General features: G+C 40.9%; 2 protein-coding genes and 3 long non-coding RNA genes across 23 annotated transcripts in view; 3 read left to right on the top strand and 2 right to left on the bottom strand.

Annotated features, from left to right (window-relative positions):
* The window catches only part of supt4h1 (SPT4 homolog, DSIF elongation factor subunit), a 2,759-nt gene extending 258 nt beyond the window's left edge, over positions 1-2,501 (top strand). Inside the window, exons 2-5 of the mRNA XM_057055582.1 lie at positions 1,389-1,495; positions 1,582-1,637; positions 1,840-1,893; positions 1,984-2,501. Coding sequence (XP_056911562.1) covers positions 1,389-1,495; positions 1,582-1,637; positions 1,840-1,893; positions 1,984-2,051 — 285 coding nt within the window. The 3' untranslated portion in view covers positions 2,052-2,501. The remainder of the gene's footprint in view (positions 1-1,388; positions 1,496-1,581; positions 1,638-1,839; positions 1,894-1,983) is intronic.
* LOC130538190 (uncharacterized) lies at positions 2,376-9,772 on the bottom strand. 2 transcript variants are annotated; one of them, XR_008953803.1, is made up of 3 exons: positions 9,113-9,772; positions 8,841-8,947; positions 2,376-5,118 (listed from the first exon to the last, which is right to left on the bottom strand). It is a non-coding gene; the product is annotated as an uncharacterized LOC130538190 (long non-coding RNA). The 2 variants fall into 2 exon arrangements; XR_008953804.1 differs by having other exon boundaries at positions 8,841-8,936.
* Positions 3,512-5,876, top strand: LOC130538188 (uncharacterized). Its single transcript, XR_008953801.1, has 2 exons — positions 3,512-4,712; positions 4,815-5,876. It is a non-coding gene; the product is annotated as an uncharacterized LOC130538188 (long non-coding RNA).
* Positions 9,773-9,947: 175 nt separating the features above from the next.
* On the top strand, positions 9,948-11,820 carry LOC130538183 (uncharacterized). Its single transcript, XR_008953796.1, has 2 exons — positions 9,948-10,969; positions 11,198-11,820. It is a non-coding gene; the product is annotated as an uncharacterized LOC130538183 (long non-coding RNA).
* Positions 11,821-11,852: 32 nt separating this feature from the next.
* The window catches only part of LOC130538156 (RIMS-binding protein 2), a 36,396-nt gene continuing 33,601 nt past the window's right edge, over positions 11,853-14,647 (bottom strand). For all 18 annotated transcript variants that reach the window (XM_057055518.1, XM_057055502.1, XM_057055508.1 and 15 more), the window contains one exon: positions 11,853-14,487. In XM_057055518.1, coding sequence (XP_056911498.1) covers positions 14,203-14,487 — 285 coding nt within the window. In that variant the 3' untranslated portion in view covers positions 11,853-14,202. The remainder of the gene's footprint in view (positions 14,488-14,647) is intronic.

Here is a 14,647-nt window from a genome sequence, read left to right as displayed (position 1 = left end):
AACACCACAAATTATTATTTGTAAGCTAGTTATTACTTTACGTTAACACGACAACATGTTAAGCTATGGATTGTTAAATTGATTTAAAAATAGATAAGGTTATTAGATAAATATATACCCATTATGTTATTAAACCAAGTAGACTGGGAAAATCCAACTAATATAGTTGGAAAATTGAATGTTGTTGTTTATTTCACTTATTTACATATTCAAATTGTTCCATTGTTTCATAATATCTTACACACTAACCACATACCAGTTATTCAAGTGGTCTCAAATTCTTTAGATAGATGGGCTGCTTTACCAATGTCGATAATGGGGGAAAAATATACTGAAAATGAATGTATTTCCTAATCCGTTGGAATTATTTTAAAAGTCACGTCTGATACTACCAAAAAGCTGAAGACACTTTTCATCAAGTGTTTATGTAACTTTAGATGTCCCAGGCTGCGGCTGTAATTGTTGCGATAGAAAGGCTTCATCGATCAAAGCGACTATGGTACTAGTGGGAGACGCAGCTGAGAACTAGCTTCCTTGACACCCCTCTCAAACCGCTGTCCTTTAGGTGTAGGTGGACTGCTGAGTCCTGACCTGAAGAAGTGGCAAGTCTGTGTTGTGCCAATCTTCTGTGGAGAGGTTGTTTGGTTTCACCAATGGAAACCAAAATGGAAACGTTCCTTGCACAAATTACATTGTTTATGTCCTGGTGTCTTGTCTTTCGGGTGTACCAGCTTCTGTCTGAGTGTGTTGCTTGGTTTAAACTGCACCGGTATGTCATGTTGACTGGTGCAGTATTGACATACCCTGCCAACGACTCTCAGGTGACCACCTAGATCATTAGCATGATAATGGTCCACAAGAGCTATATTTTCAAGCTCTGTCCCCAGTGAGTTCAGAATTGAAGAAGCCTTCTGGATAGAAGGTGAAACGTCTTCAAAAGAGAAGAAAAAAGTCCAGTTGACACAGACAGCTACCTTGGATAACTATGATCTGGATGATTTAGAATCCACACATTATGTATTAATAGTTTCCAGATTATTAATAAGAGTAGTGTATCATGTCTATAAACCTATGAGTGTTGAATAACTCTAATCTCTTTCCTAGGGTTTTACATATTACAAACAATTATACATATAATTAGATCAACATTTATAAGAGAGATGGGACAATAGCTAGATGGCAGAGTTGGGTCTTTACCTGGTTTGAGGAGTGTTGTAGTGTTTAAGTGAGGCTTATTATTACAAATTATTTTCTGACGCAGTATTTTGTCTACACGATTGTAAGACTTACAATCTGGTATTTGTTATGTTGTGCTCCGTTTAACAAAAAAGAATCGAAATACTGGTTTGTATTCATGTGTTCTGTTGGATTTCTGTTTTCATTTTTAGACTATTGATCAGTTTGAATACGACGGCTGTGACAATTGTGAGTCTTACCTTCAGATGAAAGGGAACAGGGAGATGGTATATGAATGCACAAGTTCCTCGTTCGATGGGTAAGCATTTATTTTAACAGCTTAAAGTTTTCTCAGAGATAACATTGTTGTCTCACTCTTTACCTGTGTTGCCTATATGCCCAAAGTGTGATTGCCATGATGAGTCCTGAGGAAAGTTGGGTAGCAAAATGGCAGAGGATAGGTAAGCTGTTTTACTCTTAGTCATATTGTACTATTTAGATTAATGTACGTCCACCGTGCTGTATTTAATTAACATACAGTATATGAAGGCTACTGATTTAAAAAAAGGCACTTGTTACTGACACAACTACGAATTTTCATTATCTCAGTAGATATTTTCATTATCTACTGTACATTTATAACCTGTTTGCTCTCTTCTGTAGGCAACTTTAAACCAGGTGTATATGCAGTGTCGGTAACAGGCCGACTACCTCCAGGTGCTATGTATTGTTGATCTAACTGAATCACAGCATGTTGATTGAAGTTCTCTCCTTGTGAAATTATAAACATTTGTCTCCTCTCTGAAGGTGTGGTGAGAGAGCTGAAGAGTAGAGGAGTAATCTACAAATCCAGAGATACAGCAGTGAAGACATAAGCCTAATTTTTATACAAGTTTATCAGATTTTCCACACTGGTCCACTACTGAACGGCTATATTTCAGCTTACCTGTGTTGTCATGTGATGCCTTTCATTAAAAAAATTTTTTAAAGAAGTAATTGTGGGGTTTTTTCTAAGTACAGTATTATTTTGTTGAATGCTCCAAAAGTAAAGGTCCTTTACAAAGAGAAGCCTGTTGGAGGTCTGTCCTCTGAGTGCTCGTTTTCTAGTTTACTTGCTGCAAATTTCCAAAATTGACAAAGTGAAAATCATACTAAATATGGATCATAGAGCAGTCAGCTGAAGAGTAGAGGCCTTAAAATACTCAGAAATTCATTTTTAATTGAATTACCCAAAATACAATATTTCTATTGTATGTAGAATTACAGCAGGATATATATATGCTTTTAAAATACATTTTAAATAAATGTTATTGACACATCTCTTATTCTGGCTGTACTTTTCAGGAAACAGGTCAAACTCACAAAGCTTAGTTAGTTACTTACATCTAAAATACAGTCATTGACTTTATCTGAAACAAATCATCAAAAACATTTTCAATGCTGGATTCCCATCGCTTAAGACGTAAGATGCGTTTTGACTTCAGAGTAGCAGAATGAGATGCAGTACCAAAATATAACCGGTAGGCAGAGCCATAAACCGTGTGTAGAATACGTTGCAGAGGTACATTTGGTTAAACCTGCATATTCTCAATGCATCGTGAAGCCAGAAAGTCACCCCACACACGTTATTTTATGTTGTGACCTTAAACTAACTGATAATCTACACTGAATAACCCAGAACTGAAAACTAGTTTATAAATCTTTCAAAAGTATATCAAAGTGAAAAATAAATTAGCTCAAAGGGCTTCAATTTATCTTTATGTTCTTTGAGATGTTTCTACACCTTGACTTGAATTCATTGACTGGACATGATTATGATTACCTTTTCCATCTGAGGGGAAATTCAATGTTAAAGTAGCTCCCACGATAAAGTGCAAACGTGTTCAGATAACAGAATTTGTAGATTTAGAAAAATTAAAGACAGACTCTAAAGAGAATTCAAGACAGCCTATGTACAAATGATATACCATACCATCCTAAAATATATTATACTTTTATAATATATTAAATATATTTAATGATTTAATATAGACTAGAGCTTTATTTCACATGAATGTTTCTTTTTACACTGGTGAAGGAAAGCACAGTTTAACAACTAAACACACACACTTAAATAAGGTCTGATATATCAGAGTCAACCAAGTCATGAGGTTAGAGGACATACCTCCAGAGCTTTGAGACTGGATTGTAATGGAGCAAAGTTCTGGAGATGGCCTCAAAAAAAATTCTGCTATACTGTAAGTTCCAAAGAACACAGTCACCTCCATCATTATGAAATAAATAATGACCAACCAGGACTCTTTCTAAGCTTACTCGTGGAGCAAACTGAGGAAGGGTCTAATAAGAGTTTAATGGTCATTCTGCATGGAGAAAGCAGTTTAGGAACGTCACCCATCACTGCAGCACTACTAATCTGGAGTTAATAGCAGAGTGTTCCACTACAGAAGACATCTGTTAATGACTCTCAGACTGTAAAAAATAAGATTATCTGAAAGTCTGATGGAACTGAAATGTAACTGTTGGACCTTACTCTAATGAATTACCGGTACTCTAAGCGCAACTCAGGATTGCATTAGACAACTCTGTGAATGTCCTACTGTGATCCAAACAGAACTCTGAACCCAATTAAAACATCTCTGGCGACACCCGAAACTGGCTGCTTCCTGCTGGCCTGCAATGAGCCGAAAACCCCATGTCTGCATGATGGTGCAGAGTTCAATAGTTCAAGGAATATAGTTACAAAGAGAAATTAAGGTTTTGGGTTTCCACAGCTGAGAGACAAAGGGCTTAACTTGTCAATCTCTTTTACTGACATATTTCCACTGTTTATTTAAAACACCTTTGTGTTTTTCAATCATGCAGCCTCATTTATCAGCAATGTATGAGAAGGTTTGAGAAATGTAGCAGCAAAATGGTTTCAATTTCAGACTTGAATCAGGTTTTCATTAATGTGTGACAATCTCACAATACGTAATGTAAATATTCACTTTCAGAAAAACTTACCGTGGAATCTGCTCATGTACTTTTGTCCCACTTCACCTCTTGGTAGTGGTAACAGGCAACACTGAGTGGCCATGTGAGCAGAATTATTATTCTTCAAAATAAAGACAAAAACAATCAAATGCTTTAGAGTCACTGCTTATTATCTGATCCATTTGACCACACATCCTGCTGCTCCTACCCTAAAAATATGTAGAATATTATTACATTTCACAATTTATGAATTTAAACTGAGCATTTAAACACGAGTGCTTAAAAAAAGGCTTCATTGGTCTGTTAAAAATTCATAATTTAAAAACACTGCCTGAAAAGGTGCACCTGGCAATTTTCAAAAAACAAAATAGAGAGCATTGATGTTGTTATTCAGATGTGAATATTTCTCATGCTCATTCTTTCCATCACAACAGGAACAGTTTTGACCTTAGAACAGCGGTCGGACAAAGTTTATCACAAATGAGAACTGACCCACAGAGTTCTCTGAACCACCTCCCGCTGACCATGACACTTCACAGCTCCACAGACCAACAGACTAACATGTTAGTTCTAATCATTTTCTCCTGCATGAAACGAAACAATGGCATATGCAAAATGTGTGATTTGAATGTTTTGGTTTTTTCTCCCAAAACTTAACCGTTCAGAGATTTCAAACTTTCAGACAAACTCAGAACGAAACCAAGAGCCAGGCCTGGAGCTACAAGACGGCTGCACCCACAGATTCTACCAGAAAGCCCCGTTGCTCCTCCTGAGTACCTCCTACACATCTACACATCTGAGCGAAGTCGCACCTTCATGTTCACATGCAGAAACAAGGACCTCATTGGTGCTCACAACAGTGACATTTGCCTTTATTTGGGTATGTTGACGCTTTAAGCTTAAGAGAGAAAGCTTGAAAAAAGAAGGCGTTGACTTGTAGTTTCTGGTACTTTGCTGCTCGCTGAGAACCTGAAATGAAAGGAAAACCAAAAAAATGGAGGTTTCTTTACCTTATGGGATAGTTCTGTGTGATGAGAGCGAAAATGGAAGTTGAAGGCAAGGTTTTTAACATGGGGTGGACATTAGCGACACACACACACACACATACACACACACACACACACACACACACAGATTGTATGTGTCGTTCAAATGGGTGACTAAACTTCCTGTCTATTGTCATCTATAAGGCAGCAACAGAAGTGAGATATTTAAAGATTTCAGTTCCTTTAACAAAAGATGGCAGCTGCTTCCACAGTGATGCCTTCACTGCCTCGTCTAACCGACAGTCACGCTTCATTACCAAAGAAAATCTGAGTGGTCACCAGATGATAGCTGAGATGATTCCTGCCAGGTTTTCACAAATCATTTGCAGAAGCAAACATTTAATAAAGAGAGAAAATTAGGGCATATATAGATTATATAGATGCATATATTGTATATACTGTGTGTGTATGTGTATACATAAACTATACATAAATAAAAAAAATCAGGAAAAGTTAGACTTCAGTTTCATTCAGTCTAGACCTTAAATCTGAATTTAAATTTAAACACACACTTTTACTTCAGTTACAATTGTCAACGGATTGAGTTTCCCTTTCACAATTGATTTTTTTATTTTTTTAGTTGCGGGTAAATCTCCTGCAGAAATGGACATATAGAAAATTGACAAAACTTCTCAGGTTCTAATTAAACAGTTGTATTATCCTGTTTCACATGGTCAAAAATTGTATTATTTTTAGTTTTTTCTGCTAACTGTTCTCTAAAACTGCAGGATGGTGTTACGGTGATGGCAACACCCCCAAGAGGGGGTTGGAAGGGTTGTAAGGCTGGGAGGGGAAATGGCTGCTGGTTCAGATAAGGTCTATCATGACAGGCAGCATGGCAGAGCTCAAACAGGGAACTGGGATCGGCTGTTGGGATCGTTTCCCAACTGAAACCCGCACAGGGTGGTGGGTTGGGGTGGGGGCTCAAGCAGAGGGCAGGTATTCATGTGTATTCATGTAACAGTCAGGAGAGTAAACAGCTGTTGTTCATAAGAAGAGCCACTAGAACCCAAAACCTTCATACCAGTGGGAGGTCTGCAGAGGTGGCACCAGTTTGATTTTCTGCATTTTCCCAGTTTGAAAGGTCAGCTCCAAAATTTTGAGTCAAACCTGCTGCAATTCTCCCACCTGACATCAGCAAATTTCAGAGAATGCTGAGAAGAATCTCTGAGGGAGAAAAAACACTCAGAATTCTCACCAATTGGCTTGTGCAGCCGCCAAGTCAGTCACCTTGAAATGTGCTGGACTCATTTTAAAGTTCCACAGTTTGCAGAGTAACATTGGCAATATAAAGGACCAATAATATAATATAATCATATATTAGTATTATATATAATAATATTAATATTAATATTATATATATAATATAAAGAGCAACAACAAGAGGAAAACTGAAGGTGCCACGTTTGAGGGATCCCTCTCCCTAGGATGAACAGAAACATTTCTAACGTCAATGGTTGATGATCTGTGACTCTACTATACGTCTATGTTCATTATAATAAGAGAAATAGGAGTTGGTATTTAATCTGTTAAGGTATCAAGGTATCAAATAGAAGACCATGGGCCCAGGTGCATCTTCAGATGGCCTCATAGGCTCTGGGCCATTTGACCTTCAGGTCTTGGTGGCCCATATCCAGGAACAGCAACTAGAGAACACAAGACAGGCTCCTACAGTACTATGTTTATTTATGTGACATAAATTTATAGATACATTTTAAGGGTAGAGTAAGAGGAGAAAGAGGAAGGAGTGTATTACTGGAGCACCTAGTAGTCTGAGCCTATAGCAGCATAACAGAGCATTTCTGTCTTCTCCTTAATTCAAAACCTTATCAAAACAAATGTTTTAAGTCTAGTTTTAAACACTGACACTGTTTCTACCTCCTGGATCCAGACTGGGAGCTGGTTCCAGAGAACTTGAATTGATAGCTAAAGGTCCTGCACCTATATACATTTTGTCTGCACTTTGAGAGTGCAGCACTCTGGTTGAATGATAAGAGTTTTAAGTCACAGTTCAGACTGCTTAAAAAAGAACTTCCCTTTTAATCTCACGTGGTTTCATTTTAACAACTGTTACATGCACGAATGACAAAGCACGAATGACAAAGTCGATGGAAGAAAAGTAATCCCCCCCAAAAAGTGTGTCTGTCTGTCTGTCTGTCTGCCCGCCCACCCGCCCGCCCGTCCGTCCGTCCGCCCGTCCGCCCGCCCGCCCGCCCGCCCGCCCGCCCGCCCGCCCGTCCGCCCGCCCGCCCGCCCGTCCGTGAGTGTAACCAGAGGCAACAGAGCAGTTAGTGTAGCTTCCGACCCGTCTTAAAGACATAAAGTCCTGGATGTCTTCAAATTTCCATCTCCTTAATTCAGGAAAAACTAAGGTCATGGTGTTTGGTCCTGAACCTCTCAGGGATAGATTAGATTACACTATCACTCTAGATGGTATCTCCTTAGCATCTTGTCTCTCTGTGAGAAATCTTGGAGTAACTTTTGACCAAAATCTGTCCTTTAACTCATTAAATTAGTTTCTAGAAGCACCTTTTTTTCACCTGAGGAACATCACAAAGATCAGGAAGCTACTAACGCGGCATGATGCTGAAAAGTTAGTCCATGCATTTGTTACTTCCAGGCTGGACTATTGTAATTCTTTATTATCAGGGTGTCCAAACAACTCTTTAAAAAGCCTCCAGGTGATCCAAAATGCTGCAGCTAGAGTTCTGACAGGTATTAACAAAAAAAAAAATTACATAACTCCTGTACTGGCTTCACTTCATTGGCTGCCCATTAAATCTAGAATAATTTTTAAAGTTCTTCTTCTGACCTACAAGGTCCTCAGAGGCCTCGCTCCATCCTACCTGGAGGAGCTAGCCCCCAGGGCTGAGACTGAACAATACTGGAAGAGTATCTGGGAGAAATCAAAATCAAAATCAAAATCAAAATCAAATCAAATCAAATCAAATCAAATCAAATCAAATCAATCAAATCAAATCAAATCAAATCAAATCAATCTTTATTTATATAGCGTCTTATACAATCAAAATTGTTTCAAGGCGCTTTCCAGAATCCCAGGGCCTAACCCCAGACAAGCAACAGTGGAAAGGAAAAACTCCCCTTTAACAGGAAGAAACCTTGAGCAGGACCAGGCTCATGTAGGGGGACCCTCCTGCCGCACAACACTACTGCCCAATGGCTGCAAGACCTACCGAATGAGCACAGCCAACTCCCAGAATAAGACCCAGTAGTCATCACCTTAGCAGACAGGACAGCACCAGGGCCCGATAAGCACCACACCTACTGCCTGAAGAAGCTGACCGCACTCGGTATGCCGGTATGACTCTGGCAGCACAGATAAACCAGCTGCTAACATCAGGGGACCACCCAGAGTGGCTAACCCAGGGCCAGACAGTCCTCATAATGAAGGACCCCTAGAAGGGCACAATACCGTCCAACTACCGGCCCATAACCTGCCTCAGCACCACATGGAAGGCCTAAACCCCCTCAGCCAGATTATCACCAAGAGTGGCTATGGGTACCAGTTCCGAAGTGGAACAACCGTCAGCCACCTCCTCTACATGGATGACATCAAGCTGTATGCCAAGAGGCGGATGATATCTAGAAGAGGAAAGGTGGTCGCAACTGATGAGGTTGACCTACCTGAAGGGAACATCACAGACGTGCAGGACAGCTACAAATACCTGGGGATCCCGCAGGCAAATGGTAACCATGAGGAGGCAGCTAGGAGGTCAGCCACTGCAAAATACCTACAGAGGTTAAGACAGATCCTGAAAAGTCAGCTGAATGGTAAGCATAAGATCTAGGCCATAAACACCTACGTCCTGCCAGTAATCAGATACCCTGCTGGCATAATACCTTGGCCACTGGAAAGAGATACAAGCGACTGATATCAAGACAAGGAAGCTCCTCACCATGCACGGAGGGTTTCACCCTAAGTCCAGTGTCCTCAGGCTGTACACAAAGCGAAAGGAAGGGGGCCGAGGACTAGTAAGTGTCCGAACTACTGTCCATGAGGAAACAACAAGCCTCCGAGAGTACATCAACAAGATGGCCCCCACTGACCCACTGCTGAGTGAATGTCTCAGGCAACAAAAGCCCACCAAGGAGGAGGAACCTGAGGGGCTATCATGGAAGGACAAGCCCATGCATGGAATGTACCACCGACAAATTGAGGAAGTGGCTGATCGAGAAAACATACCAGTGGCTGACAAAGGCTGGACTGAAAGACAGCACAGAGGCACTAATCATGGCTGCACAAGAACAGGCCCTGAGCAGGACTGGCGGTCCCAGGGTCCAGGTGGGAGACACCCCCGAAAGTGCTGGAGAACAAGCAGGCCAAGATCCTGTGGGACTTCCAGATCCAGACTGACAAGATAGTGGTGGTGGATAAACACCGGAAGACAGTGGTGGTGATAGATGTAGCAATCGCAAGTGATAGCAACATCAGGAAGAAGGAACACGAGAAGCTGGAGAAGTACCAAGTGCTGAAGGAGGAGATGGAGAGAATGTGGGGCATGAATGCAACAGTGGTCCCAGAAGTGATTGGACACTAGAGGCAGTAACACCCAACCTGAGCAGATGGCTCAAACAGACACCAAGAACCACATCGGAGATCTCTGTCCAGAAGAGCGCAGTCCTAGGAACAGTTAAGATCCTGCGCAGAACCCTCAGACTCCCAGGCCTCTGGTAGTTGTCCTGAGTATGAAAGAAGAGGCACCGCCCAGGAGGGCGAGGAAGAGATTTTTTTTTTTTTTTATATATATGGGGTATATATCAGCCCCAAAGGTTTTTTTATACTCAGCAAAAAGGTGCCAACTCTGAAAACATGTCTTTCTTTTTGCAGTGCACTGATGAAACTGGTGTGACCACAGTGTCAGTTCCTTTTAACCTCCCACAAAATGAGTGTTCACTAAGCAACACTGAAAGAGTGCTGCTACTTACCCAAGCACTCCACCTACATATGCCTTTGACAAATGCTCGTTACTTGAGCAGTTTCGCTACCTTGAACATCCACTCTGCTACATCTCATGTTTGTTGTGATTTAAACTGAAGAGCTGGTTTTGAGGCCAGAGTCAATTTAGAATCCAGTACTTTGATTTAATACACTAGTTACTCATTTGATGTCATGTGCAGTGAGGTGCTGCACTAACGTCCTGACTGGTCTCCACAGGTAAAATCCACAGAGCTCCTCTGGACACCTGTGACTGTTAGGAGGAACTGCATGGTCAGTTAGATGACTATGAGGAATTGAGAGCTGCAGCCTTTCACTTTCCAAACTCGCAAACATCATGGCAACAAGAGCCCCGACCAGAACTAATAACAAGCTTTTAAATCGCACTCTAGTGAACAGGCTTGTCAGGGCTGCAAATCATCTCACAGGAAGTGCGTGAGAACCCAGAAGGTCATCAAACATTAAACGCTCAAACACACACACTGTAGCCGGTTAATGAATATTACTATCTCTGTAAGCAGTTATGATGTGACAGAGATTTAAAAAAAGACTTTCAACTTAAAATGTAAAATCTGGGAGATGTCAATGAGGCTGATAAGCTTGTTAAAGCACTGCACTACAATGAACGTCTTGCAGGAGGCGTACGGTGAAGGCGGAAGACAAGATCGAGAGCGGCTGCGACTGTTAGACCTCTTCCTGTGGTTACATCACGTGGCTCTGCAGGCTTCAAAAGGAGACGGCTGGTTCTTCTCCATCCAGTCTGGGGACAGATGAGGACACCTGAGAGACTGCTGGGCCAGTGTCACCCAAAGTAGAGGTAAATTATGTTGTGCAATGGTGGTTTGATGCTTCGGGTCTATCTTGCGGGATAAAATGTTTTTATCTGATCTTGTTAAATCATTTGATGGAATAATTCTGCTTTCTGACCATTTTAATTTTTGTCCTTTTAGATTGCTGATTAAAAAATTAATTTTGTATTGTTTTGACTGAAACATTGTGTAATTAACTGATCTACTGATGTTTTTTCCCCTTTGGATTGTTTTAGCTAATGTCTGCACAAAGTTTTGGACTTCTTTTACATGACCTGTCAGCAAAAAAGCTTACTCATGTCCGTCAAAATGGCTGCCTGGTAACAGTGGACGAACTACAATAAACAGTTTGATGAGTACAACTTTACAAAAGAGGCTAAATTGTGACAACGTATCTGGAAAACGCATGCAAAACTTAAAAAAAACAACAGAAAATCAGGAAGTGTGGGGGCTGTTGTGTTTCTTTTGGGGATAAAATTGTGCCTGTGGGTGGGGGCCAGCAGATTTATCTGTGTGTGCGCAGAAGAGGACAGAGGTGAACGTGTGCTTGTACAGTGCAGTCATCCATAAAGTAGAAAGCACTACTAAACTCTTTGCCACAGTGTAGTGTTTCCTACTTTATGGATGAGTGTACTGTTGTCTTCAGGGAGACAACGGAACAGGCCTCGGCGTGGAGCTTGCACAGGAAGTCAGCAAAGAGGAAGTTGCATTTGCCTCTCGCAAGGCCTCACGCTCCCCAGTGTCAGCTCACATGGGTGGTGTGCAGTGCAGTGCGGAGCAAAGCTTGTCGCTCTTTTCTCCTACATTTACCGATGCAGCCGTGATCTGGTGTGTTTGTAATAAAGGTGACTGAAACAGCTTTTGTGTTCACATTCATGATGCACTGCAGGATTTCTGTGAAAATAGATATACTTTATTCCTGTAAAAAGAGCTGTAATTAAAGAAACAATCACAATTTCAAGTCCTCTGTATCACACCTTCACAGTTTCTCCACTCCTGCACATGCAAAAAGAATAAAATTATTTTCAGATGAGGTTCCAAACAGGTAATAAAAACATGTACGTATATATTTATAAAAGGTACATCATCTTACATAGACATAAAACTGCAGGTCAGGAAACACCTGAAATTATACCATCATTCATTAAATACACGCTGCTCCTACGGCTTCCTTTACACTGTAGATCTATAACTGAAACCAGTCTGGACATTCAGAGATATGACACAGATAAGGCAGAGTGTAACATTGGTACGCATGCAGTCAATAAACATTGTGTAAACATGTTAAGACTAAAAAAGGTATTTTTCTTCTCATAAGGCTAATAAATATAATGAGCAGACCTAAAACACAACTATTTTGGTGCTACAGAGAAGCCGCCTACTCACTAGAGCGCAGCGTAGAGGGTTAATGTGTGCATTAAAGGCAGTCAAATATGACATGAGTATAAATAATTGCTGCATGCAACGTTTACAAGTCCACCTACTACTGTCCACATCCTCACTCTCCTTTCTTGACACTGACAACAAAAACACCAGAACATAAAGTTTGGTTTAACGTGAGGCATTAGCAGCAAATCAGATCCAACGCTTCATTGCCGACCCAGACTCGCCTGCTAACCCTCTCGGTGATGCTTTCTGTATGGTCTTTCGTAGCTATGGTAACAAAGAGCACCTAAAATTTTGGCATATTTTGGGGGAAGTGTAGGGAGAAAGTGGAAGGGGGGGGGGGGGGGGGGGGTGACAGCCAAAACTCAACATGAAAAATAAAGTGAAAAACCTGAGAAGTCTCCAGTCAAATGAGGAGTTCTGGTTGAACAAGCACGGTCACAAACCAGGACAGCATCTGAGTAACATTCTCTACAAACGGTTCTGCTCTCAGAAAAAGGGGCAAATGATAACGAAGTAACTGCAGGGTTAGTCATATGACCATCACTTATTTTACACACTCAAAGTGCTCATTTCAAATCACAAATGGTAACTATGTATCCAGCTCAACTGGCTCTGATCAACATCTAAATGATACCTACTATCTGGATCAACCCCCAGTGACAGCTTAATTTTGTATCCTTTAATCAATCATGCACACAATATTGTCTCAGTTTAATCTCAAACAAGATGATTATCAATGACTCCACTTTACCCCATTCATATGTTTAATATGAATAAAAATATTTTTGTACAATACATTATCCACACCTGAAGTGCTGCCCAGTATGCACATCATATTTTGTGCGTACTTATATACATATTATGACGGCAGTGAGACTGCCGATCAGTCTTAGTTTTGACCAGGTTATCTGGATTACAGCAAACCACCTGTTCACACCTCTAAATGTCACACTGAGCCATTTCCTACCTAAAGGTTTTTCTTAGCGCTGGTCCTTGGGCTAGTAATGCTTCTCTCGTAAGCTATCAAATTATGCTATCATACACTGGTTTTACTTGATTCTTTCGGGGTTCTGACGACATATGATGGGCATGCTCCCCAAATTTTACGAGGAAGAAAGAATCAATGGCTTAAGATGCATCTCTGACATCAAGACTTCTAGTGTCTGAGAAAGGCGCACACACACACACACACACACACACACACTCACACACACACACAGGCCAACCCTTTACATTCCTAAATTCATTCACACTTTTCATTACGTTCAGTTCAAAGTTTTTCCTTACATGGCCATGACCCAACACAGACTTGATGGTGTCTCGAACAGCGCAGCATTGCTAACCTCCACCCCGACGAGGGGACAATAAATAACATATTCTGTACAAAGTCCCGGATTATATTGTCAAAAACACATCGGGATGAATAGTGCATTTTTTTTCCAGAGAAAGGGAGAGACTACTATTTTTTTTCAGATTAATAAAGTGGCAACAGTACATGGACATTAAAGCTAGTCTCTTATTAGCTTGATTCTTTGCTGGAGTCTCCTCCGCTGTTTAGTAGCCTTGTCTATTAGAATGTAATGTAATAAACCAACAGGAGATAACCCAGTTAAGATAATTAGGAGGTGTTAAGAGATTTGCAAGCTTCAACATGCATGGCTACTACATGATCCTATGATGCTGCAGGTGGTGTAAAGTTTTCTGGAAATTTTTCTGGCCATTTTATTGGCACACCAAGACAAATGCAGAACTACTAAAGGATCAGTTATTAGATTTGATGGCTACTAACAATGCAGACTACACACAGCAAGGAGAGAGAAAGTGCTTTAATGCCAGTCAGAGGTCCTGACTGTCAGTCCTTCTTGCTGGATCCCAGCTTTCTCAACAGTTTCTTGCCTTTAGAGAAGAAGCTTGTCTTTTTCTTGCCTTGTGAAGAGCAGTCTGTCTGTGTGAGGCGAGGGGAGGGAGACAAAGAGCAGACTGCAAGACTTGCACCAGGACCAGGATCTATTAGTGCATCTAATGTGGGGATTTCCACTTCGGCCTCAGGATCTGTCTGCTTGTTTGACTCTTCTTGTGAGGGCAAAGTCTCTTCAAGGGCTGGAAATCCAAGATCCTGGAGCTCTGAAGAAGTTGTCTGGGTAACCATAGGGAAGAAAGAAACTTTTTAGATGTAAATATACAGTAGTGCACTTTAAGTAACCAGCTAAACATTAAAGGATAGAAACACAGGGATGTGGTGAAGCTGAGGAAACAGATTTGGGTGTAGGATGGGGCAGCAGCTAAGGAGTAGGGAG

The sequence above is a fragment of the Takifugu flavidus genome, chromosome 14 (genome assembly GCF_003711565.1).
Source record: "Takifugu flavidus isolate HTHZ2018 chromosome 14, ASM371156v2, whole genome shotgun sequence".
In the NCBI taxonomy this organism is placed as follows: Eukaryota; Metazoa; Chordata; class Actinopteri; order Tetraodontiformes; family Tetraodontidae; genus Takifugu; species Takifugu flavidus.
This window is presented reverse-complemented; position numbering and strand designations above follow the sequence as displayed.